Source organism: Syngnathus leptorhynchus, chromosome 3 (assembly GCF_054491065.1).
Source record: "Syngnathus leptorhynchus isolate UIUO chromosome 3, UIUO_Slep, whole genome shotgun sequence".
Classification (NCBI taxonomy): Eukaryota; Metazoa; Chordata; class Actinopteri; order Syngnathiformes; family Syngnathidae; genus Syngnathus; species Syngnathus leptorhynchus.
Window position 1 is genome coordinate 18991629 of NC_141197.1, and position 27510 is coordinate 19019138.

Below are 27510 nucleotides of genomic sequence, written 5' to 3' on the forward strand. Positions count from 1 at the left end.
TTAAGCAGCGATAGCGAAAGTGGGTCGGGTTGCTAATCGGTGGCATCCCACTGGATACGGCTAAATGAGAAGAGCACAAGCTGTGATTATGGAGCAGGCAGACACTAGAAAGCCAGCTCGGGAAGAGTGAAACTTTGATGTGGGTCAGACGGCTCGGTCTGTGTGCTACATGAATGGGCTGATCCCGGGGCCGGATTGTGGACATTGGGACAAACGGCTGTTGTCATGACTGAAGCCGATGTCAAGGACTGCTCTAGTTAGGCAGCCGAGTATAAAGGAGACACGCCAATGGTCAACATGCTTGGGTTAAATTTTTTTAAAAAAAAGTCTCCAGATGAGTGTTGCATGACACAAGAAAATGACAACTATGGCGGTGATGATGCTAAATTAAAGCTGTTATTTGCACATTTGGCCAAATCAGCGCAAATAAGTGTCCGGAAGAACCCCCCCAACCCAAAAAAAAAAAAAGTGAAACGTACCCTTAATTAGGTCAGTGACCTCCTTAACCTGAGTAGTTTTGGGGCAAAAGCTAGAAAATAAACATCTCACTTCCCCAAGACATGCTGAAAGAATTACAACACAACAACTTAAAGACGCCAGTCATTAGAAATTAAAATAAAGACTTGAAAATGACAGCCGAGTGGTAGTTTGGGGGCAAAAGGCTTCTCGCCGAGCCTCCCACGACGTCTGGATATTATCACGACACTGCGGGTAAACGAAAAATGGATGATTCCAAGCTATTTCCTCCGACCTCTTGTCTCACGCACTCTTTCCATGTTCAAAGCATGTAATTTCATCTAAGTGCCAACATGTGCCTGCATGCGAATGCTAACCGTCCGGCGACTTCAAACACTTCAAAGTGTATAATCTCCAAACCGTTACATGGTTGGTGGCCGGACCAATTGCGGACCTCTGAACTGTTGCTCGCAAGCATTACACAGTCGTGTTAGCATCGGCTGACAGTGTTTAAACGCCAGCGGCTTCTCTTGTGGTCGCTCTGGTCACGAAACGACAGTCATTTGGTGAACGATCCTGGTCACAAAAAACATATTATATAAATAAACAAGGTGTCGTGCAGAAGAGGCGTAAGAAATTAAATTAGTTTGGCTTCCATCTTGCTTTGAAATAGAAAAAAAGTATAGAGACAAGTTGGACGTTTTTTTTTTTTGGCAATAAACAAAATAAATATGTATCCAATTATTCGATGAATGGATGAACTGGTCTGACAAAAAAATAGGACCATTAAAATTGTCAACCCAAATAAATGTCTAAACGTCTCATTGTATATATAATAATTTGTTTTCAAAACAGAGACTAATAAAAACAGTTCAAATATTTAAAAATTAAATACTGAAATCAAATATTTAAAAATAAAAATTATTAAAAAAAATAAAGAATGGTAATAAAAAATTGCGAACAACCCCTCTTCTTTTTAAAAGTGAAAACAATTAGAAATTTTGGGATTGTCTTCGCGGGCCACCAAAAATGATGTGACGGGCCGTATCTGGCCCACAAGCCTTGACTTTGACACCTGTGCATTAACCGATGGATCTCATTTACATCCACATTTCAAGGCACAAAAAATAAGGGTCGCGATTGCAGGTGCTCGCTTACTTATCATCATTCCAGATTCCTTCTTTCGCCGCTCACTTATTGTGCCCCCAAAAGTGAGAGGGACAGGCAGCCTTTGTGCCAAGACGGAAAAAAAACTTTGAAGCCTTCCTCCACATGAATAAACTCAAACAGTGATGTTACAGCCCATCAAGGGGCCATTCATTTCATTGTGCAAGGGAACCAGCTTGACAAATTAAGACACACACAAAAACACACATCGGTGTGCACGTACACTAACATAGCACAAACTGCTCTTTGTCAGCCACTTTCTGTCATTTTGCGTTGATGCGGTGTGGCGAAAACTCAAACCGGCCACTTTCACTTGTAAGGTACAAGTGAGTCGGTTCTGGTGTCGGAGGCGATGTTACCCGACCCAATACAAGCTGCAGGTGTCAACACCTCACAACACGACAACTTCAAACATGTCACAAACGTTTCAACAAACCAGTCAAACTGACTCAACCTGCTGTCAACGCTCCAAAGTTAACATCACTTTTTGGAAGAATTTTCTACAAGCGCAAGTAAACCAACCTCATGAGTGCTGCAAGATCCAAGGAGAAGTCCAAGGAGAGCAGAGAGAGAGAGAGAGAAGATGGGCAGCAGAGAGCCAAAGCATGACCAGACATCCTCAGGCTGAGAGGGGGGCGACGTGCTATGCTGAGGGGGGAGGGGCTTGGCATCATGTCAAAGTGGAGGAGCAATGGTTGGATGAAGTCCAACCAGTAATTACCATCCTATGTGCTGCCAATCAAAGCTGCAGCTCTCATTTTTCAACACTAACCAATGTTTTCAGACTCAATTAAAACTTTGGTTGAACATATTTCCATAGCAATGCAGCATATTAATAACATTCTTAACATAAACTCCAAAACAATTTTACTCATGGACAGACTAAACTTGACATCAGTCCAATGTTGGTCCCGTGTACAGTCAGAACTTTCCCGTCTAATGCAGGGTAATGCGTTTATACTGTTAACACTAACAGAATCTAAATAAAGCCTCAGCCTAGCGCGTGGCAATAGAACCTATTTAAAGACTGGTTCAACTCCAGACAAGTTAAATTAAAGAAGATTGGAGTCACATAATAGCAGTAAAATGTTTTATGGCTGATATGAGATAGCAGATATCTTGCACTTTCAATAAAATTCATATCTGTGTAACGACTTGAGTGACTCAAATCAAAAAGTAGACATGCGATGGTGACGCCTACCTCTGTTGAGCTGCGAGCTGCCTTTGGTCTTGTCGTTGAAGGCCTGACTGCGTCTGTTTCCGGCACCTCCGACCGAAGCTCGTGGAGCGATGTCACCGCCTGCAGTGGCTGCCCTCGCCGAGGGGCCGGGAAGTCTGACGAGGACCCGTTAAGAGTGAAAGAAATCACATTCATTCATATGAAAACATTTTTTAACATACATTTTATATTTGCTTATAATCAAAACCTTCACTCCTTTCTTTTGACACTAATAATGAGACTGTGTGCAAGGACATAATGAAATGTTAATTCATCACGGTGACATCATTCTGAGACTGTCGGGAGGATGCTGATAAGCGTTTTATTCATATTAATACATTTCTTATTTCCGACTTGCCTTTCACTTTGACTGACTGTACGTGCAAAGTAATAAGTTTTCTCATAAAAAGATGTCATGAGCAATCTGAAATCTTCAAGCTTGAAATAGAGCAGGATGTGCAAATTGCTGGGAGCCCATGGAAAAAAGTACGATGTATTTATTTAAGAATGTTAAGAATAATTGTTTTTTTCCTTTAGCAAAAAAGAATGATGGCGAAAATACCTCGTGTTCAACAGTACATATATCAAATCATTCTCAAAAATTAAGAATGCATTGATATAAAAGGTTGGAATGAATGTCAAACTTATCTTGATTAAATACATGCATCAAAGAATTCATTTAAAATGCTTTTGACATATTTGAGATGCCTCGAGAAATAATAAAACACACAGAGCAATGTAAACAAACGGGTTGATATTAGTTTTGTAATCCACATCTACACCACAAGAGGGAGGAATTGCATGGGTTGAGGGAGCTGTTTTTATCCGAGTGCAGGTGCGATGCAAACTCAATGAGGATCGGGCAGCATGCAAAAACAAAAATTTAACTATTTCATAATATGGCCAAACATGCAGATTCTTTGGTAACTGCAAAAAAAATCTGAATTTGCTTTTGAATGACGCACCCCATGGATGCACATTGTCAACACAGTCTGTTAATTATTAATATAATATATGGTAGGCGGAGGGTTGCTTGTGACCCCCCGGCCCCCCAGCCACCATAAGCACACACACGCAGACGCACAATTATTGAAGGGTTATCTAAAGGTCTTCCACAGCCCATTTAGCAAGCTCGCCAAATGAGGCATGCGGCTAGACAGACGGAGGAGTCCGAAAATGTTGCCCCGAGGTCTCACTTAGCCTAGCACGCATGCGTTTTGGATGTTGCTGGTGGTAGCGACTGCCCTTCGCCACAAACAAGGAAAGAAGGGAAAAACATCACACTGGGGGCAAACAAAGTGCAGTTGGAGGCTAACCTAGAGGTCTTTTTCTGACCAAGGGAAAACTTGAGTAGTTTACTCTGAGAGCCAATCCTAGAGGAGAAGAAAAGAGATATGGCAAAGAGGAAGACAGGTCAGGTCCACATTTATAAATGGCAAGAAGTTAGAGCAGAAAGAGAGAATTGAAATGGTGATGGTGAGGATCAAGACAGTGAGTTTACAACCATTCGCCCACTTTGGAATTTACGTGGAGAGAATTTCCGACCCTCACCTGGACTGCATTTCGGCCTGCGCTGCTTTCTGGACTGCGGGGGCGGGAGTCCCATGCGGAGACTGGCTCAGGTGAGCCGGGGCGCTGCTCTGCTGGCTCAAAACGGGGTGCGAGGTGCGAAGCTGGGATGTCGGGGCGGGGACGGGTTGGGGGTTGTGCCTCTGGGACTGCTGCAGCTGCTGCTGCTGCTGTTTGAACCGGGACAGGCTGAAGAAGAGGCCGAGGATGGCTTTTAGATTGCCATTGCGGATCTCTGAGGGCCAGATGACAGAAAAGGTGCCACGTTCAAAAATAAAAATAAAAAATATACTTTATTTTTCTTAATTTTATAGCATTTATTAGAATCTCCATCAGTGTTGGCAGCTTCCTGAAGTCCAATTCCAAAACACAACATAAACGACCTTCCAACAATCACAACCATCTTTAGTCCATTTTACCTTCTGAAGACAATCCCTGAGTGTTGACTCCTTTGGCTGCCAGGAAACTGAGGCAGACGTCAATGTTCTCAATCTGTATTAGGAGACACACACACACAAAATCAATGTCGGCATAAAAGAACACTTAGCAATTCGGACGGTGGCTATTGTTACCGGAGGTCACAAAAAAGGACTCAAAAATAAAGTTCGAAATAAACCGCTGTAGAAACTCCACAAAGGATAGAGTGAGAAAAGAAAAACTAGCAAGGTCATGCTACGACGCACTGAACACGCGTTAGTCAGGCTCCGCCAAGAGCCAACGGGCAAGTAAGAAGCACAACATAAATTAAGGCGCGCACACACATTGCTGACCTTTGCAGTCACGCAATGAACCATAAAACAAATAAGTCAGAGCCAGTAATTTTGCTGCGATCAAAGTTTACCAACGGCGTAAATAACACGTGCACCAAAAGAAAGACACAATCTGTTTCTTTTCGAATGGTCGTCCTCCAGGCAGAGAAAAGCACTATGATGTTTTTATCGATTGCAAAAAGTGAATTATAGATTTGAGTCACATGATAGCAAATTAATTTAGTGCATTGATGAGCTTGACAAGATGATGAAAAGAGAAATGGGCGCAATGCCGGTGGGCTTCCAACTTGAGTGGAAACAGTAACGTAACCCACGTCGTCAGTCTGTGACCTCTGACCCCAGAGCAGCTGTTTGAAAGGCTGGCAGATGTTGTCAGACGCACATTCCACGGAAAGCTCAACCTGATACAAAGTCAAAAGCATTCATCTTCATTTTTTTTTGTCTGTCTCTGTGTTTCATCAAGTCACACAAGTTGCTCGACAATCTTGAGGTACTTTAGAAGTGTCCCAATATTTTTGCCTTTGGGATTTTTTGTCCTCAGACAATGATTTAGTGTAAGAATGAGATCAGACATTAATTCAATTGACTGAACATAATTCCATGTTTATTCCTTTTGACAGAGCGAGAGATTAAGTTAAGTGTTGCTAATTGGCAGTCGCTTTTCGAGTTCAAGCCCCAGAGCGACGATATCGAGTTCAACCTTCTGCACAGCGACAATTATAACTGCCAACCAAACCCTTAAGTCGAGTGGAGTGTGTGCTGGCGTGTATGAGTTCCAAGAGGATCAAAACGAAAAACAAATCAAACATTTGCATACTATAAACTTGCTTCATTCACATTATCACGAGCCGTTTACTGCAAACATCCCACAATCAAAACATACGAACGAACTCCTAGACTGATATCCATATATATTTGGAACTCAAAGAATATTTTAATATTTAAAAAATAATAATAATAATTAAGTTCAGGAGGTTAAGAAAATCAATACTATTTTTTTACTTTTATTTTAAATCTATTTTTTCCACAATAAATAGCAGGTTGAATCATTATCCAAAGTGACTAAAAGAAAATAATAATAATAATACATGTAATCAACAATGGCTTCTGATAACACAAGAATGCAACCTTAAGAGGTTGCTCTTAATGATGATATTAATTGCAACGACACAAAGGACTGGAATTGGACCGGGACGTCCACAAATAGAAAAGAAAGAGAATTTGAGCGATGAGATACGGGATAACTATAGACGGACGGGGTGACCTATATGTGTGCATTTCAATAACAAAGAGGGCATCGGGATCAGCTGTGCTTTTGCCCCCTTTTCAGTTCTTAACTATGGAGGTGTGTGTGTATGTGTGTGTATTGGCCCCTCTCTGGTGCTTTGAGAGGCTTCAGTAGTCTGGCTGGTGGCCAAAAATAGCCCCCTCAGCTGGTACACTGGCCCAATTTATGAGCCATCACGTGCGGCCGACGGCAGGTCGTCTCATTTCCCCGCCGAGGACCCAAAAGTGCAAAAATGCTGGAATCTGACTCGGGGCATCTTGAATGTCATGGCCCGCAAAATGTACAACCGCTTGGACTTACACAGGAAACAGGGGGAATGTTCTCTCCAGCAAGAGCAAAACAAAAATCAATGTTTTCGTTTTAAGGGGCAGCAACCTTCAAGACGGCAAAGCGAGTCAGCCCAAGTTCTGTCAGCCGCTGCGGCGTGGCGCCATCAAAGGTGCTCGCAGGTGAATTTCACATAAAACATAAGATCACTTACCATCTGAGAGCGGCTCTTGGGGCAGCCATTGATGTCATCAATCTTCTCATTGGCTGAGGACAGACGGAAAGAAAGAGAAGTCAAAGGAGAGAATGAAAGGCGTGCTTGTAATCCTCCCTGTTATCCCCCGTCAAAATGTCCGTGTGTCCCTCTAGACACTCTCGAGCTGAATGAGGAGAGCAGAGGTGCTCCAGCTGATGACTGGGACCCCTCCTCGCCTCCCCGCCGGGACCTGAAACTCTATCTGGTCCCAGTAAATGTGAACGGGGCCGCCGAGGATGCACTGCTGCTTTCTCGGCGGGGGCGTGTGATGTCAAGGATTCCTTCCGTCCATTAAAGGCCCAGCCCGCAGCAGCTGAGACGCCACCAGCAGCTCAGTGGCGACAACTGTGCCAACAGCGCAGCAGCCGCGAGGGGGCCCACCAAATCCCAAATCACCTACATACCACCTACAATGCCCATGTGGAGCAGGCAAAAACCCACCAGACCCAAAATATTGCCGTTGCTGACAATTATTAGTATGAAGAATTTAAAATTTGAATGGAATCTCTGTATTCTCATTTCAGAAAACATAAAATAATAATAATAATAAAAAAATAAATCAATAAAAAATAAATCAATAAATAAAATAATTATTTCCATATTCTCATTTAAGATCAAATAAATAAACAATAAATAAACAAATCAAGATAATAAAGAAATAAATAATTAAAAAAAAAGAAAAAAAATGAAACATTAAAAAAAGTATTCTTTGACTGCTTTTTAATAATTACTACATTAATTGAGGAAAAAAAGCATATTTTAAAACAGATCTTGGGGCAGTATGGTCCTCTATGAAACTCTTTCTTGGTGCCGTTTAAACTGGAAGGGAATACTACAGAATATTCGTAGAATCAGTGGGACTGCTGAAATAGGAATAACATGCAAATTCAGATCAAAAGCATTCGTCAAGCAAACAGAAACCCCGAAGCAACCCACATCAAAATGCGGCACGCATACAGCGTACCCAATTCTCCGCTCCGCTGGCAAGACTGTTCAAAAACGCTTCAAAAAAAGAATCACATGCAGACGCTCGACAAAGAATGGCACTCTTTCTTTTGGGTGACAAACGGAGCCCGATAAATCATCCGAAATATCGCGTCAGTGTTTTAGAGCCCTCGAGATGCTGAGTTACGGTCGGCGGACTTCAGACTGGATGCTGGCGGCAGACGAGATGACAGACGGGAGCGACGGATGAACTGAGAGGACTGTTGGGTCACGGACGGGGTGAAGTTCAAAAGAAGAATGTAACAAGTCATTTTCACAGAGAGAAGCATCACGTCAACACATCTTGTTTCAGTAAAACGGTTTTACGCTGACTCCCGGTCAGTCGTAAAATACGTCGTCAAATTCTGCTACTGGTCTATAAATCAATAAAACCCAGTCAGGCGCTGAGGTTTACAAACTTGGGTCAATTAGTGAAGCCCAGAGATCAGAGCAAACACGATGAAGCTGCATTTAGCTGTTATGCCGCATGCAACTTTTTTCCTCTTTTGACTTTCTTCTAAGTATCAAAATCAATTTCACTGTCAGAAGTTTTAGGATTGTTTTTTTTTTAAATCTATAGATTGTCGTTAATGTACGTTATTTTAATAATTCTTAGTAAGCAACCTTTGTTCTCTCAACTTAGACTTTGCACATCATCTTCACATGTAATCGTGATTTCCAAATCACAACAATGTGGTGTGAAAGTGAATCCGATCCCCTTTCAACAATTCAAAAGTTGTCTCTCTTACCGACGACCTGAATGATCTCAGCCAGCAGCACGCCATCCGCAACATCCGTCTGAAGGTCCTTGATCAGGCGCTTATGTCCCGACTTGGCGAGGTAGTGGTTGGCCCAGTCGGTGTAAATCTGCAGGCGGACACACAAGCCACAGCTTTGCTCAAAACAAACAAAAAGAAGCCATGCCGAGATCCCGCGACACCCTCGTGTCCGGCGTCTCTTTCAAATTCCATTAACACTTGAAAACTTCAACCGGGATAAATAGTAGAAACAGTTTTATGACGCTAATAAAATAACAAGACGGTTGAATTGAGCGGAGAGTAGCCTTGTCTCTTTTGTTTGCAGCCCGATCTGGCATATATCTGCGTGCTATTCAAATTGGGGCCATTGTGCTTAGTGCCGGGGCATTCATCTTGGAGCACACGGGCGGCTGCTTTCAATGGGCCACGCTGACATCACCCTCTAGGGACAAAAAGGGACTCTTCACCGCCTTGGGGGAGGAAGGGAGGGAGCAGAGCAAGCATCTGAATAATATGAATAGCGTCCTTCATAATTAGCCGGCACTTTTGCTATTGTTATTTTTCCATCAATGGATGATAGTTGTCCTTTTTTTCCTACAACTTTGGGGAAAAGTACTGAAAATTACACCACTTAAGCCCCCCCCCCAAAGAAATTGACATCGAGTAAGACCTCCCCGGCAGTAGTTGGCGCTATACTGCGTTAGTTCGACAGCATCTCGGCCTCGGTCTACAATTTCTTGACATTGTGTTCAATGAAATTTTATATATCAAAAGTACTACAGGAATCTGTGTTTGGTCCCTCCCCCCAAAAATAAAAATTGACATCGATTAAGCCCTCCCTGGCAGTAGTTGGCGCTATACTGCGTTAGTTCAACATCATCTAGGTCAGAAAGAAAAGCCTCGATCTACAATTTCTTGACATTGTCTTCAATGGCATTTGATATATCAAAAGTGCAAGTATCGGTGTTTGGTATCGGCGTGCACAAAAAGTGGTATCCATCATCCCTACTTCAAAATAACTTAGCAGATTACACAGTACAGGTTTATCCTTTTATGAAACACTCCTACTATGACCTCAATGAACCTACCATTGAGTGATTCCTTTCTCCCATTCGTAACCCGAGTCGGGAAAGCCGAACGAGTGTGCAGCAACTGAAGTATCGTGTGGCCACAGGACAAGCAGATTGATGCGCATGACACGATTGTGAACCTTACTTTGCTGTGTTTACACTCCAAACACAGCCTGCCTTTGCCATCGTGTTACTCATCAGAAGAATCGGCCATGGCGTACAACAGGTGCACACTTCAAAGCGGCTCACATGTTGCAATCGCACGCTCTCATCTGGTCGCACGGCACGTTACACGAACAAGCTGAGCGTAACGGCTCGCTAGAAAGACTTGAGTGGCATGGAGGGGAAGATAAATCCTTCACTGCAGGATTAAGCTCACTGCTTTCGATTCACAACTTCTCATGGTGCAAAGGAAGTCCAGTGTTCAGCGGCCATTGTGTGTCCTTTGAAGTAGGTTCAGCCCGCTAAATAGAGGGCTTGAGTTGTAATTAAAAGCGAGGTGAAATGGGTAGCTGTCAGTCACCGAGTGAGAAAACACAGGAGGGTCACATAGCCCAGGGGGGCCGGCAAAAGTGCGGTCTGGCCGAGAGGTTCAAAAAAAAAAAAAAAAAAGAGGGACAAGGGCAAATCACAACATTCAGCTTTGAAGCCACTCTCAAGTATTGCTTTCTTTGCGAGACGAGAGATGCGCTTAAGGTTAGACGTGGAGAGAGATGTCTCGGGAAGAAGATGACAGAAGATGAAGTCACTTTTTACGTTCATGGTTGAACATAAGACGACCCAGTAAGGGTCTGAGGGCTGCAGACTCGAGTCATTCACTCATTCAATGCAAGTCCAGTTAAAATGTATCTTTGACGACTATATCCGCGAATGGGAGCGGATGAGTTAAAAAAAAATACTCGCTTCAAAATGACACTATCAGAGGTTACATATTAAAAACATTAGCTCCAAATGCTAAAATAAGACATTAATACTTACTGGGAATGACACAAATATGTCTAAAACTCTTTAATGAATAACCAGGTACTGTAAATTGTAGAGGGCGGATCTCAACATTCTCACAGAAATTGTAAACCTCTCCTCACTTTTGGAAAGTACATTCCCACGATTCAAGCCAGCAGCAACCTGACACGTCAGGAGTTTGTGGCAACTTTTTCCTAATTATGAACAAAGCTCGTAGAAAGGTTTAGACTCTTCACGTATGCTAATTAAAAAAAAAAAAAAAAAAAGCGAGAAGACGAATAGTGCCTGTTTAGACTTCAGAACTAGCGACAAGTACTGAGGGTTTATTCATTCAGACACAAACAGAAATCTGCCTCGCATGCAAGCAAGCACCGCTGCTAACGCTATTTGCTGAGTCACCAGGCGGCGGGAGACTCATGACGCACGCTTCGAGGCTTTGCACTGCGGGTCGGCTTGGCACGTGCCAGCAAAACCAGAGTCAAAAAATTGCCCTTGACTTGAGTCACAAGTGATCGGAGCACACGCCTAGTACGCTGTTGTTATTTTGCAAAATCTTCCATTAGTTCATGATTGTAACTTTTCAAATACCGAGAGCACTAAACACCACCTCGGCACTTTTTTCGCGTGTGTTAACAACCGAGATCTACCAGAAAACCATTATGTTGATAAGTTTCGTGGTTAATAGTCTTGCTCATTTCAAGGTCCAGCGGATTAGCAAAGAAGCTCTTAACACACAATCATCTTCTAACATGAGAAGGAAGCACGGTGAGGCTTTTCTGTGTCAGCCAGGAAATGTTCGTTGAAACACAGACGGACGATCTGCTAAAAATATTGGAGCAGCCCTATTAATTGTCGGCCGTGGCTTCCTTACCACTTTGTAGTTGTGGCAGGAGAAGCGACTGAAGGTCCTGGCTGGTACCTTGAGGACACCGGACTCTGCCATGTGTCACCAGGATGAACACAGGTTGAGGCGAAACTCCGAGAGTGGTTCCTCATGAAGGTCAAGTGTAAAAAGTATATTTAGCGCCCTCGTATCGTTGTCTCGTCTCTTTTTGCGGAACAAATTACGAACGGTTTAAAACTTTGGGCATTGAAGTGCGAAACAAAATGGATGAATCCAGTCAAATCCAAGCGGTCAAATGTTGAACTTAGAAGAGCAAACACGACACACCTGTGTAAATGGTGTAAAAGTTGACCTGGGGGATCAAACTCAACACCCTCTGCCTGCCAAATAAACAGATGATCTTCACACTGAGCTGCTAACATCAAACACTGTTCAAGTTTACAACCTCCAACATTGAACACGATCTGCAGCCGCCTTCTTGCATGACTTTCTCTGCTTCTGTTTTTTTTACATTCTTGTGAAGTGGCTTCGGACCACAGAGAGCTCTGAGCGTCATGTCGCTACTTGCTCCGAGTTTGGCGCATGAAAGCTGTGCGGTTTTGTGAGACATGGCGGTCATCGTGGGCGCATGGTAAGTACTTGGCATTGCAATTTAGAATATGGGAAGCATCTATCAGGAAGCTGAAAGACCAAGTTGAAAATAACTGCCGCGGTATGGAAAGAGGCCGCTCTGGAAATAGACACGCTTGCATCTCGATAGCGTCGCTCTCTCAATTTAGAAATTCATGAATGAACGTGACGTCCGATTTCAGATTCCATCCATCAAATGTTTGTTTACTACACAACTATATTTTTTATTTTATTTTTGAATGGATTATTCTATTGTAGAATGGGCTAAAAAAATCATTTTCCCCACGATTGCCGTTTATTAACCATTAAAATCAATGATTGATGTTTATTTGGCGATCAAAACCAATTCAATAATATCACAAGAGAGGGACTGACATATACATTGTTTTTCAAATTAAAAGCAGATAAATGTCTTATTGCTTAATAACATAAAACAGCCAATAATCGATTAATTCTGACACCTCTACGCGAGATGATCATGAAGTCCCTACAATCACAGATATTTCTTCCCAAACATTTTCTCTTGTCTTTTGCCCTCAAAATGAGTCACCGGACACACCAAAGGGGGGGGGGCATTTATCCGTCCATCTGTCTGCATTGGTCGCAGAGGCGCTTAAGCACCACGAAAGTCAATAATCAATAGGTCAGTATTGGAGGACAGAGGATGATGGACATTGACTGCACTTCATAAAAAAAAAAAAAGGTCACTTTAATTTTTGGAAATGCTCACAGGTTCAAGTGTGCGGGCTTGTAATCTCTCAAACACATTGACTGACCCCACGGGCCACCAATCCCAGCCCCCTCCCCTCAGGTTAGCGGTGTCCAATTAAAGCAGACCTCTTATCAAGTGATCTTTAGACTTTGGTAATAACCTGCTCCACTTCCATCTCCTCTTCCTCTGTGGTCTCACAGGCAGATCTAGATAAGAACCACGACTGAGTTACACACGGAAGCGGAGCGAAAAGAAATGTTAACTCCATCCGATGCGGCGTCTTCCATTCAACTTTGGTCACACGCAGCGGCGGCTATTACGCGGCTTGGCGTTCTCATCTAGCCGCACCGCATGAGCGCTTTACACCTGCCCTGCCCTCTTTTTATCACCACGTTCCAGATCCTGCTCAATATTTAACATCCACACAGCATAAAGGACAAACAAAGGAAAATATACAAAGATCAAAATGCAGCCTGGTCCCTGACATGTATTTTGTTTTTACGGCAGGACGACTGACACAAATTCATAGCATGCCTCTAAACTGGAAGGTTTCAAACTGGTGAAACCAGAAGTTCCACTGACTTTAAAAAGAACTAACACTTCTCCAAAAAGATCATCCTGGCTGAAAAATGTCACCACTAACAAATTCAATGACACTTAAAATGTCAGAGTTAAGCGTTCAGCCTACCAGTTTCATTGTAAGGTTCTTTGGTTCCAAGCGACACAGCATCAAACTCATCTTCTTTTACAGACGCACACACCTGCCTCACAGCGACCGACCCAAGCGCATCCCAGCTTCCTGCTGAAGCTTCATTCCGAGAGCTGCGCAAAAATCTCCACAGAAAAAAAAAAAAAAATCACAGGAATCCTCAAGAAGGTCGCAGGTCTGGAAGCACCTTGTGGGAAACGACGTGAGTGCTGTTTGCCCAAGCCCTAGCAGGTCTCTCTAACCCCGAGGTGGGCGTGGCTAAGCACCTCCGGCTTGATTCCACCCACTCCAAAATGCAGCCGAGTGGAGGGAAAAATAAATCCCAAAAGTGGAAGGCAAGAGGAGCAATGAGGCGGCCAAAACAAAGAAAAGCGGACCCTAAATCGGACCCCCCACCCACGGCAACACATTGTACTATTGCTCTTCAATGGACCATTGGTCATATGGGAGGAGAAAGAGAGACCTTTTAACCCCTCCCCCGATGGACCCCCCGCCAAAGCCAAAAAGTGAGGAGAACAGCCTAAAAACAAAAAAAAAAGAAACGGTGCAGCCTCGATAGCAGCGTAGCCAAACCTCCAAAACTTCGACAGTGTTTCTTTTCTATTTATTATTTCTTAAATCCCTTTACTGTCCTTTGAGAAAGAGCCAAGATTTATTTTCTCTTCGTTCCACTTTGCAGCACACTGCAGCTGCGCCGATGCCGATTTATGCCTATGTGAACCAAGCGATCCTTCATAACCAAAGTGTTTTTTCTACACACACATACACATTCAGCCTGCATGCCGCCAACCACAAATGACAAGCTGAATGTCAAATTTTGGGAAAGGCCCAAGATTCACTAGAAGTTCCCACACTAGGGGGACGCTTGATCACTTCCAGCAGGCTGAACCCAAAGTGCTTTAAGTATCAGGAAGTCAACAATAATAGTCAAGCCGTGAATAAACGCAAATGGGGAACGTTGTGTAAAACTAAAATAGCAGATTGGAGAGAAGCCAGAGAGGGGCACCATTTTTTTTTTTTAATCAGCGCTACTCAGGTTCCCATAGAACCTTATTGATGTCCGTTCCAATACTTTTACTGACTTGCAAAATCTCTTAGTTAGTGACTGACGACACATTTTGACCTTGTGTTCTCGTAAATTAGAGGTCCAACAAAGTCTTCATGACTGTGCCAACTGTCATCGTAACCTCACGCAAGCGTTTCATCTTCTGAAGAGCCACGACACATGACGAAGCTTCCAGACGTCAACACCGCGCTCGAGTGTAGCAAAATACAAAAATGACAAGACAAATAGACAATCTCACGTTTCCATCAATGTCTCATTTTCTTTCATTTGTCAAATTTACACGGCAAATAAACACCAGTCCCCCGTTGGTACTAACCGGCATTGATTTAAAGGCTCCAGCAGCACAAAATATGTCCGCATTTATATTTAACTGTTTTCGCACAAACTCGTTAAGTAGAGCCGCAGTGAATGGGCTGGGAATGCTGCTTTTCACAGTCCCAGATAAATCTGTGTTGCGGCAACAAAAGGCCGAGGGGGGGGGGGGGGGGGCAATCCCGCTGTGGAGGGTCTTTTGTTTTCTTTTTTACTTTATTTGGGGGGGGGAGAAGTTTAGCTCTCCCAGGGTTGGGGGTGGCCCCGCAGCCTGGCTGTTGGACATATGGACACGCAGAGGCCAAAGAGTAAAAGACAAAAGCAAAGGGGAACAAAGTGGACTCTAACTGTGTTTTTGATTGACTTCCTCTCACATCGATCACATTTTCCCAAAACGTTGTCCATACATTTCAAATCATTGATACCAGTGAACTTTCACACCAATGCTCGCTAGAAGAACCATCACAATGGCTCTTTACTGTAATTGCTCACATCCATCAATGGTAAAAATGACCTCCTCCTCCTCCCCCAAGGCAGAAACAGCAACAATGAAGACGTCATTTTGTGGACATCTGTGCTCCATGTCGGGCAAGCAACCCCTGCGGCCATAGATGTACGTACATTAGACACATTGTAAAGGTCGCACGTTGAGGATGCTGTGGGTTAAGAGCTCAGGGGACGTCAGACACTCAGTCAGGTCGTCATGACAACCAAGGAAATGTTTCAATTGTACTGAATATGGCAAAAAATTCAATTATCGATACATTGTCCGATCAATTAATTCATAATAAATAATTTATGTTACTTATTCTGCATTGATTGTTCTTTTTGTTGTGTCAGATATTCTACTTACAGATATCGGCAGTGACATCACCACTTGTCTCCTCCCTCTAAATATGGAGGTCATATCAGTTTACCAGCAGTCTCTTGGCCTGAGGTGACCTTGGCCACGGGCCTCTGGGGGGGATGACTTCAGCCCTCCTAGCCCCAATTCCTGCTTTCTGTTGACTTCCATTCCGAGATGGAGCTGATTGCGTTAGTTTAAGCGTCTCATTTCCCCAGTGGGTGGCTCTCACCCCTGTCTGCATCGAGGAGGGGGAACTTAGAAATTGAGAGCAGGAAGGCACCTTGCAGGGGAGATCAATGAGAGGATGCTTGAGTCAGTCCAAGCAGATGCTCAAGCTGAATTAATACGGTTACGCTCAGCAATGACTTCACACAGGAAGGCGAGGGGACAAGTGCACAGGAAGTGCAATCTGATGGCCTCGCATTAGGTGGAGATGAGCTCATGACTGTTATCGGATTGTTTGCATCCTTCAAATCAAGTGTAAATATGATTAGCCTTTATTCGGGTTAAGCACTCTACACTTTTATATTAAAATATATATATTAAAAGTATTGATATTATGTATTAAAATTATTATATCAATATATATATATCAATATATATATATATCAATATATATATATATATATATATATATATATATATATATATATATATATAATATATATATATATTAAAAGTATTTATATATTATAGTATGTATTAACATTATATATATATATATATATATATATATATATATATATATATATATATATATATATATATAATTTATTATAATATAAAAAATCTATATGAAAAAAAATATTGCAGAGACAAAAATTCTCTCATGAAGTCATGGCACAATTATCCCAAAATAAATCCAGGAGTACAAATGTGATTTATTCGCTCTGAGCTAAAATGGGATGCAACTGGATGAAACCACACATTTCCCAACAGCTCGATGCGGGAGACACTGGCCGGTCAGTTTCCATAAAACAGTAGAAGTCAATATCTTCCTTGTCATGTACACTAATGCAGTGGCGCCTTGTCTCACCACACTAATTTCTAACAATAATTTCATTGACAAGGATCCAATACAGGACATAGTGACATCATAATCTAACACATAGGTGCCAAACCCAAGGCCCAGGGGCCAGATACGGCCCACTACATCATTTTAAGTGGGCCGCAAAGACAAATCGAGATATTGCTCATTTTTACCATTAAAATAAGTCATTTTGTTTTAAGAATAATTCATTGAGTTTCCAAGTCACCGGATACGTCCGTCGATGCAAATCTATTCCCTTGTGATATCTTGCCAAATTTAAATAATTTAAATGAGTGAAATGATAACGTGAGGCAATTAGGTATCTCTAATAATGGACAATGTTTTATTGATGAACCTCCGTGTCACTGTCATCCGGAGCACGTATAGAAAACGAGAATTTAATATGCCGGCTATCGCGGCAAGGCCTGTCAATCTTGCTTCTTTTATATGCCGATCACATTTGTAAATACCAAACAATAAGCCCTTTCAGCTTCCCAATATATTTTATGAATGTTAGTGTGAGATCGATTCGGCTTCCAGGTGGAGCTGAGCCTTCATTGTGACCTCAATAAAGAAGATATTTGCTCAGGAGATGGCTTTTTCTGAAAAGATACTTATCAAGAAAGGAGCCCCTTATCAAGCTGTCACATGGACAAATCATTCCCCGTGGTAGTGTGTGTGTGTTGGGAGAGGGAGGGTCGGGGGTCGTGTGTGTGTTTATTAATGATGCTGAGCTTGCCGGAGAGTTGACAGAGCTAAACGCTTCCTCACATATGTGCAAACACTTAAATGTTTGTTTTGCATTTGATTAAAAAAAAAAATGCAATTTTAATTATTTTATTTATTTTATTTCATTCATGATTGAAAAAATCTTTCCTAAGAAAATAAAAAATAAAAAACAGAATGCAACTATGAGAGGACTGGCACAATACGTTTGATTGACAGAGAAGAAAAAAAGAAGTGGCCTTGAATGAACAAGTGCGCAGGTTTTGTATTAGGGTGCATAACAAAAACGAACCACTAGAGGGCAGCAAGGTTGCAGTGCGTTTGGTTTTTTTTCGGCCAAACGAGACTTCCCACATGCAGCAACGGTAGAGTGGTGCGCCACAACACAGAGCAAGTGATGTCCTCACTAGCTTGTAAACACTGACGGGATCTCCTCACATGGTCTGGTGGCTATCACGGATTAAGTGTTCCTTACCGATGTACACGACACCTTGGTGTGTTTGGAGCCAAGTGGGTCGGCCAGCTGGGAACGGGTAGCACACACCTCGCTCGGCTAATCCCTCAGATGAGTACCAGCACGTTCCATTGGGAACTTTCCAATGGAACACTTTCCATTGTGCATTTCCTTTACACATATTTGGAACCTTCCATTGACGTCTTAAAGTAACAATCCTTGCCTACAGCGCACAGATAATAGCCCAAAAATTTAAAAACAGTAAACAACCAGCACTATGATTCTCTTGAGAGAAGGATGAACAAACATTTACAACCAGGAACAAGTCGTGAGTAGATGGATGGTGCGACACTACATGCAAGGTCAAAGGTTAAGCCAGCCGGGGGGTGAAGACGACTGCTTTATCAGCACCACGGGGATGGAGAGAGGCAATAAAAAGAGATAGCGACCGAGAGAGAGAGTCATTGAAAAATAGGTCAGAGAGAAAACGTGATTAGCCGTCAAAGAAGCGACAGCATGCTTGTATTGGCCTCCTCAACGCCTTACAAGGTCGCCTCGCAGTGGTTTGTGTGGCGTTGCTAAGCGCGGCCAACGTTTAACAAACACAGCAGAGTGCCCGTGCTGACACGTGCGGGCATCGCCGAGATAGCAAACACAACGCCGCCGAGACAGCTTTGCTGACGTTTGCTTCGAATTGCGTCTCCCGTGAAAACATGACCAATCATCTATCTATGCCAGCAACATATAGTGACAGGACCAACAATGTCATTGGATAATAAACCCACAGATCCACTTGTTGCCATTCATACAATACAATAAGTCACGACTTCAGCTTTGTGTTCCATTAAACGAGCCAAAAGTTCACACCGAGGAAAATGATCATTTCAGGACTAGTCAGAATCTTTGGGTCATTGTTTTTTACATGTTGGTGTATGTGCCAGGAGATTTTACAAATGTAACATGGCTGTTTTGGCTCAGCAAAACATTGCGGAACTTAATGTCGTAGCCATCGTGAAAGGCCGTTGCATTATATATGTGTTTTATCTAAGAGATCCAAATAAGTGGGCCAGCGAAGGAACTGTGCCGCTCGCTGTTGTTTGAATCCGAACGCTATTACGATGATGTGATTTACTAGCGGACGTCCATTAAAAAAAAAAAGCACATTTACAAAAGTAAAGAGATATTAAACTCAATCGTGAGTTTTGGTCCTGACCTGAGCGTTCCGCCTGATCTCCGAAGGGACTCGTGGACGTCCCGAACCCAAATGCTGGTTCAGGGATGGAATTTGGGTCTTTAGTGGCGCAGCGGCTAAAGTGAGAGCCGACGACCTGCTGGGGACTTGAGGGATCGGCAGCGCGCTGTGTACCGGTTTGGGGAGTCCCGACTTCATGCTGGAGGAGGCCACGAGGATGGCTGGCATCTTACCCCCGCCAAATTCTCTTGGCGTGCATCTGGATCTGCTCTCAGCAGGAAAGTGAGCTAAGCTTCCACCCTCAAATAAAAAAACAGCAGGGGGGTTCAAAAGCCACGGAGCCCACCTGTTAGTGGTTCCTTATTTATAAAATGTCAATCTTTCTTGGGTGGCAGACATAAAGTCCAGAAAGGCAAATAAAAAAAAAAAATCCAACTTCAATCTGGGAGGAATCCAAAGTGGACACGGTTGGATCCAGTGAGCGCAGCCCCTTCTCCGGTAATGAGCGTCATTAATCGGGCTGCGGATCTTTCAAGAGGCAGAGCAGCACGTCTGTTTGATTGCGTCGCCGAGACGGGTCGAGGGAGCAGAGGCGACGTACGCTCGCTTGAGCGACTCCTCTGCGTATGACAACACGGGCTCAAACACGCTCGAGTTGACTGGCTCGCTCTCCCTCTGCCTGCCTGCCTGCCACTATAGAGCAGGTGTGGCTTACATGTGCGCTGACATATGTGAGGAGGAGAGCAACACACACGCACACACACACGCACACACACACACACACACACACGCACGCCTTTTGGATTTAACCCAATGTTGTGCATTCTCATTCATAAAGTAATTGCGTCAATGTGTTCTTTGTAAAAGAGTTATTGGATAAAAACACAGTATTAGTAAATACAGCAAAGTGAATTTGCAGGACACTTCATTAGGTACACTGTCAAATCTAAGGAAAAAAAATTTGCCTGAACTTATTTTTACACTTGATATGACTTCTATAGCAATTTGCTGCCTATAGCAAAAAAGGCAGCAAATTGAAAGTTTCCACGATAAAATAATCTTCATTGTTCGCAAGTCAGCTTGGACAATGGAAATAGAATTGTGTTATAATATTTCTAAGGAGTGTAAAAGAAAAAATAATGCTTAAAACTCCACCACAAAACACTTAGACAATTACCGTATTTGACGGTGTTCAAAGCCAAGGCCAATGACAAGGCTGTTTCCGAACACAACTTTAGATTACAAGTTGTACAAACATCTTAAACACAGCCTTCAGCTGCTTAACACTAAAAATACCTCCCAACAATAACACACAAAGCACATAATTTAGTGATTATAGTCGAGGCACTTCCGATTAGACTAATCACGGAAGTCAAAAAACGATGTTTGACTGTTTTCATTTGTGTTTCCTCATCTGTGTCTGAATTGAAAGTATAATTACATGACAATTTATTTTTGCGGTCCGTCTCTTGGATTTTTCAGAGGTTTCCTTTTTGTGTAAGAGTGGCCAATTAGTAGATTGTGGTCAGATGCTCAGCAAGCTTCTGAGGGTATAAAAAAAGAAAAGAAAATGGAGCTTTGCACTTGTGTTTGTTTCAGTTCAACACAAACTCACATACTCAAAATTAGCATTTACATAATTACAGATTCTTGTAACTGGATTAGGATTAACATACTAAATGTCAGGAGTGAAAGATAAAAGGGTGAGCATCTGAAATCTGTTTATCTGATTTACAGAATTTGTTTTTCAAATTGCTGATCCAGCAAAAAAATAAGGTCAGGCTGAAGGAGTTTCTCAATATCAAAAAAAAAAAAAAAAAAGGTTTTGTGAACAAAAAACCCAATATTATTGAAAATCATATTTTGGGGAGGAAAATGTTGACCTTTGACCTTCAGTCAAGCTCATCACAAACTAAAGTCACACCCGTATCCTGTCACCAAAACGAACACATTGGAAAGTACGCTCGCCACTCAACGGCCTCTCGTGTCAATCGGAAAATGGAAAATGGGAAAACATGAGCAGCTCATCACGGGAAGGGAATTATTTTCCCATGATCCAGAAAGAGCAGAAAGTATTTTCACGCAGGCATCTTTGAAGTTACCTGACGACAGACGACTCTCTGCTATTGACGGCGAGACTTAAGACGACTTTCTGCTAGCCTGCTTGGTGTTTATTCTGTATTCCTGCTTGGAATAATAAACATCTGCGTGGGATGGACGTTTGTGTCGGTGCTGCTCTACTGTAACTATGGCGATATTGTCAACAGAGATTACGACGAGTATCAAATAATCCTGCGTTAAAAGTTCCGAAAAGATCCTCCTTGTGAGTCAGACTGAGCTTCTTGCCTTTTAAGCTCATTTCAGGGCTTTTAACGTGGGTGGGACGACTACTACACAAACAATACAAAAAAAAGTTCATGTTCATTCAGGAGGGTAACTTTCGGCAAGCATATGGCTAGCATTTGATTTTTGGCTAACATTGTGGCAGAAAAGTGCCGACCTAGCATGTTAAAAGTGATGTAAATGTTCACATTGGCTGAGTGATTGAAAAAGACCAACAGTTTGGACCCAAATCCGGTTAAAGCGCCGAGGGAGCCCCGGGTCAGCTTTACTGCCTGTTCATGGCTGCGGGGTACCAAAACACAAATGGCTGCCAAGTGCTGCCCACCCAGATTAGCACCACTTACTCACAGACTCCATTCAATAAATTCTCCTCCCTTGCACAATGACGCAAAGGCAATAAAAGACATTTTGAGCGAGGGGAAATAAAAATAAATGTGATGTAACACACCTGCCGTAATGCCAGGCTAGGAAATGGAGACCTCCACAGTCAACAAGTATTGAAGTAAGCCAGTTAGCTAAAAAAAAAAAGAGAAATTAGTTCTAAGTGTTCAGTTTTTATTCAGAGTCGTAAAAAAAAAAAAACTCTTAAAAGTCGTTTGAATGTTCAAAGCTTGGTAAGAGGAAGGCAGCAAGCCTCTAATTTGGCAGATGGTGGGAAGATGTTTCAAATTGAGGAGTGGCACCCAAAAACAAACCTATAGAGGCGCTAGAAAACTAATTTTCTGGAGAAAATGCGAATTGGGCTTGATTGTTGAACACAGGCAAACCAGCAGAATGGCCAGCCAAAATGGAGATTCATAAATCATAAATAGTTTACATTTCTGTACTTTTTGGATCGGAAATAAAAGCAGGTGAGTATTAGCTTGTTGTAAATTTGGGCGAGGGCACGTCTCAATTGTTGTTGCACTGAATGCCGACCATATCTGAGAATGCGGCCTGATACCAGGAACCATGTTACCTAGCAACAGTGGGATTGCAATGTTCTTTAATGCTTTCTATGGTGAGTGGAACTGCCACACCACCAACACATACAAACAAAAGTTTAATAATAAACTGGCGACTAAAATAGAAACACACACCAAAAGAAAAAAAAAAAAAAACGCACCTGCAATTTCAAGAGCATCCTTTTAGTAAATCCCTCTTTTGCATTTATACAAGATCGGATTTATTTCAATATCCCAATAAGAAAACATGATTAGTTCATTTGAATAATCTTCCTAATTTAATTGTCTATAATTCCAGCTCTGGTTTTAATGACATTGTCCCCGGCTACACACTTCACCCAAAGGCAATTCCTTGGCGTGGGTGACTTTGGCGGAGCAGATGCACCTTGAAATGTACATGGACTGATTCTGACAGCGGCAATCTGGAGATCAGATTAGAATACGCGCTCTTTATCACACTACGCAATCCTTTAAAGAGCTTAGCGAGTGGCTCCAGTCTGCCTCTGAACCAGCATGCCGGTCGGGTCAGGGAACCCGTTCCATGTTGCCCCACTCTGCTCACCGGGCTAATCCTGTTTTCTGCCAACCTGGCAGCCAACAACCAACGCGGGGATGTGAGGAGAGAAAAGAAGTGATAGAAAGAATGAATGTGTGTGACAGTATGACGCAAACAACGCCATGCTCAAGGTTACGAGCGCCACGATTCATACACTTTTCCCAAGGCCGTGTTCTATTGCCTTAAAAGTTCTTTTGACATCAAATCAATCTTCACCCATGTCTTGAAGCTGTGGTACAAGACAAACATTCAAGGTTTTTGGGAGATCTTTTTCCATTATGCCGAACTCACAAAAAGTCACGAACGTGTCATTATGAGCAAGGTTATGCACATTCATTTCATTTAACTGGTTTTATTGACTATTCTGATTATTATCTCTTCAAATTCAAGTACTCAAAAGCTCTCTATCCAAAACCTTTGAGAAAAAGATATTTGAATAGATACAAAAGGTGGTGCAACACATGTAGACATACAACTGTATTTGCCTCTTACTGAAAACCGTTTCCATGTACAACTCGATTTAATTGTGTCATTAACTGGAGATGAGCAAGGCTGATACAGTTCAATTCGTCTCAATGGGGAACGATGTGTGAACCGCGACAGATTTGATTGAGCACGATTTAATTTGGACAAATGTGTTCACGTGGCATGACAAAGCGAACTTTCAAGCTGTATTGAATCTTGTACGTCAGTCACGCGTATGGACATACTAAAAGAGGCGTGATGGTCACCCAATGTGATTTCCAGGCACAAGACCTGGCGGGTTGTTCGACATGTGTGTCCTGACCACAGCAGCCACCCCTAGCGCTCTTTCAGGAAGAGAAATAAATATCTATTCCGAGCGGGCCCGAATAGACACCAACTGGACTCGAGATCAGACATAATAACTTGAAAATGTAAAATTGTGTTAATGTAAAGAGACAGCACAGGTAAATAATCACGCGGCTTGCCGGATGGTGTCATGGCTTTGCTGAGCCCAGAACTTTTGTTGCCATCAAAGCGGGCCTCTGTTTATTATGGCAGCTCGCAAGCTTGCAATATTTTGGAAAGATGAAGACTATAAGGAGCAATTACATGGACTCTGGAGTAAACATTCACACCAGGTTGGAGTTAAAAATGACAAATTTAGGGGTGAGGAAAAGGACACACACATAGAAGGCTCACCCAAGATACACAATGGTCAAGAAAATAGCCTTCAAGGTCTTTCAAAACAACAGTTGGAAGCAACAAAGTACAAATACTCTTAATGTATTGTACTTGGTTGTTGTTATTTAGCTTTTTGATGACTTTTTATTTCTATACTTATTTTATTATTAATAATTTCAATCTCCATGGAGGATGACAAAAATGATAAGTTTAATAATAATAATAACAATAAACTAAAATAATAATAAGAAAAATAACTATATTAAAAATAGTAACAATAATAATAATAATAATAATAAAATAAACTTTAAAACACCATAAGATGTATTTGTACATTCTCCTACTTTTTGTTACTTTTTTAATTTACAACGTATAGAAAAGCTCTTTTTGATAGCAAAAATGTTGAGTGCTCGCTAGCGCTTACAAAACAACATGTGACCTGTTTTGTGTATTTTTTGGGTTGGACCAAGATACCAAAACAAGTACATGACAGTAAAAACCAAATTTTGCTTTTGTAATCACTGCTTATGAATCATAATTATCTGTACAACAGCAACTGTTTGAAAAACACATTTGAATGGCGGGAGGCTCTGACGGGGGGGTGTAGAGAGGATGGAAAGAGAGAGGGAGGAACACACTTAGGAGGGGCTGAAGCTTGCTGGTTACAGCCGGGAGCCACCGAAGCCTGAAGCGTCCTTTTACGAGCCTCGACCGTGTCGGATCACATCAGCGTCGCTGCCAGCGCCTTCTCCGCCCCACACACAAGCAGACATCCACATCCGAGGCCGTGCATCAAAAACACGAGAACCCTTGAAATGGGCTTACATGATGGAATTCTTATCCCACGGCCCCTGTGGTCCGATTTGAGCCATTGAGAATAGCACAAGCTCGAACACACTACGCTCGTGTTTAACACGATGAAGTGCAGGTAAGCACGTTCGGCGTATGACGCCGCGAGTGAGCGACGTCCCGCGTGGGTATAAACAGAGCTGACGAGACAAAATAAACTAACTCCGACCAATCAGAGTCAAGGAGCTGTCGTTTGAGGAGACACTCCATGATTCTCACCACGAAGCCGCAACTACTGCTTTGCCCTTTCGTGGCAGTAGCAGAAGGGAACCGTGCGGCGATTTTAAATGAAGTCTTAGTAGCGCCGCTCTCGTTCACGCGGCCTGAATAAATGTATTTGGACAAGAACATTCCTCAATCTCAACACTGGGCCGGGTTTGGAATAGATTGGTTCATTCAGAGGGGAAGCCGGGGACAGACACACACACACACACACACACACACACACACACACACACACACACACACACACACACACACACACACACACACACACACACACACACACACACACAATCTTCTTTTCCTTCCTTCCTCGTTAATCAGCTCTGTCTGAAATCAGTGGATTCATTGAAAATGAGGGAATTATTTAAAATGGGCTTGAAGTGAGGGGAAAAAAAGTTTTAGCCTTTGAACTTCACCGTTTTGTACTTGTCAAGGTATGGAGAGTTGGGATGTAATTAGAACTGGACTGAAGTTTATTATTCAGCTTGAGGGAAGAGTGTTTCCTCGGCTGAACCGCCTTTGCAAATGTTTCCTTCTCGCGCTTCCAAGTCAAACGCCACAAAGACACATTATATTCACAGCGAGGAAGTGCAACCTGCCCAGAGCATGCTCGGCCAATCTTAACCCCCCCCCCAAGACCCCGTCAATGACCCCAAACGGGATTAGATTTGTGCATAAAAAGAAAGAATAAATGTCAGCTTCAATGTGTTTAACTCCACCTTTAATTTGCGGATTAACTGAGCCGGCTCAGACCAACTACTGCTCGTCGGGTCACCGTGTTGACATGAGGATCCCGTGAAAGACAATTGTTTTATTCTTGACACGGAATGGAGACGGCAGTAAGGACACGGCCACCGGCAATGGAGTTTGTGAGAAGGTAATCTCTGTTCACCTTGCAGGCCAAGCATTCTCATTTTGTGCCGCTGGCTCGCCGCGAAGCCGTAAACCTCTACGGGGGCATTTCTGTTTGTCTGGAGAATTGCCGTCTTTGCTTCTCAATTTATTTTATCACAAGAAGGTGATATTGCCATGACCCCCCGGCGGCTGCTGCCCTGGAGCGGAGATTCGAAAAGTGCACGCCCGGAGTCAAAAACGTGGAAGCTTCATATCCTTGATAGTTTGCTTTGCAAGTTAATAATTTGGTGACTTTTACCACAACAAAAAAGATTTGAATAGGAGATTCATTTTTTTTCAAAATCCACAGATACATCTACTTTTTTCCTTGACTCGTGTCTTCAAAATCTAATATTCAATTGAACAGCCATTGCCGACACACGAACTGTGCGAAGATTGAAAAGGAGCTAGGTGATCATGCGTTCGTGATCGCTGGTGCTCTACATGACACGATAGCAGCTGAAAGGCGTGACTCCAATTTAATCAGCGCGCTTCGGTCCCGCAAGATATCTCCCAGTAATGACTATAATCAACATAGACTCTGACTAAAATCTTAGTGCAGCTTGTCTCTATCAATCTCCAATAAGAGATGAGTGAAAGACAAAATGTGTTACGCAAAAAAAAAAAAAAGATTTACAGTCCATTTGTCATCCTACTCAGCACTCGCTGATGTTTTCATGTTCACTTCTCTTATTGTTTTGTTTTTCTCCCCTTTGACCTAATTTTGTTCTTGCAGTGTATGATGAGGCCATTTGTCACTGTGCTGATAGGTGTGTGTGTGTGTGTGTGTGTGTGTGTGTGTGTGTGTGTGTGTGTGTGTGTGTGTGTGTGTGTGTGTGTGTGTGTGTGTGTGTGTGTGTGTGTGTGTGTGTGTGTGGGTGTGTGTCGAATCTCTCTCGCCTCAGGCTGAATGAACCTTGCTCCGCAGAGACTCTGAGCATGGGAACCAATCAGACGGATCGTTTGCTCCAACATTATTATACAAGCAATCTTGTCGAGGTTAAAAATGTCAATGTGTGAATATGTTCCTTTTGAGGAGAATCGTGACGCTTCTGTCGGGGTCGCCGGAAGGGTCACCTAGCAACGACGAACTCAACTATTGATAGCCAGGTGAAGCCACGCATCAAGAATTGTCGGTAGGTGAATCATCAATTAAATACCAAGGCCGGTGAACATGTATGCTTCCAGACTTGGGAGTGGTATCGAATCAATGTTGTGGACTAAAAAGCTTCCAATTTGTATGAAAAGAGACAAAAGAGCGATT

The 27510-nt window shown here is 42.7% G+C and overlaps 1 protein-coding gene across 4 annotated transcripts in view; it reads right to left on the reverse strand.

Annotated features, from left to right (window-relative positions):
* Positions 1-27510, reverse strand: part of nav2a (neuron navigator 2a) — an 84740-nt gene that overhangs the window by 26796 nt on the left and 30434 nt on the right. For 3 of the 4 annotated variants that reach the window (XM_085908462.1, XM_085908463.1, XM_085908464.1), the window contains 5 exons: positions 8726-8843; positions 6951-7003; positions 4831-4903; positions 4394-4646; positions 2825-2958 (listed from right to left, as the gene is read on the reverse strand). In XM_085908462.1, coding sequence (XP_085764588.1) covers positions 2825-2958; positions 4394-4646; positions 4831-4903; positions 6951-7003; positions 8726-8843 — 631 coding nt within the window. Of the gene's footprint in view, positions 1-2824; positions 2959-4393; positions 4647-4830; positions 4904-6950; positions 7004-8725; positions 8844-19310; positions 19803-27510 lie in introns of those variants that run through there. The other variant, XM_085908465.1, reaches the window with a different exon arrangement.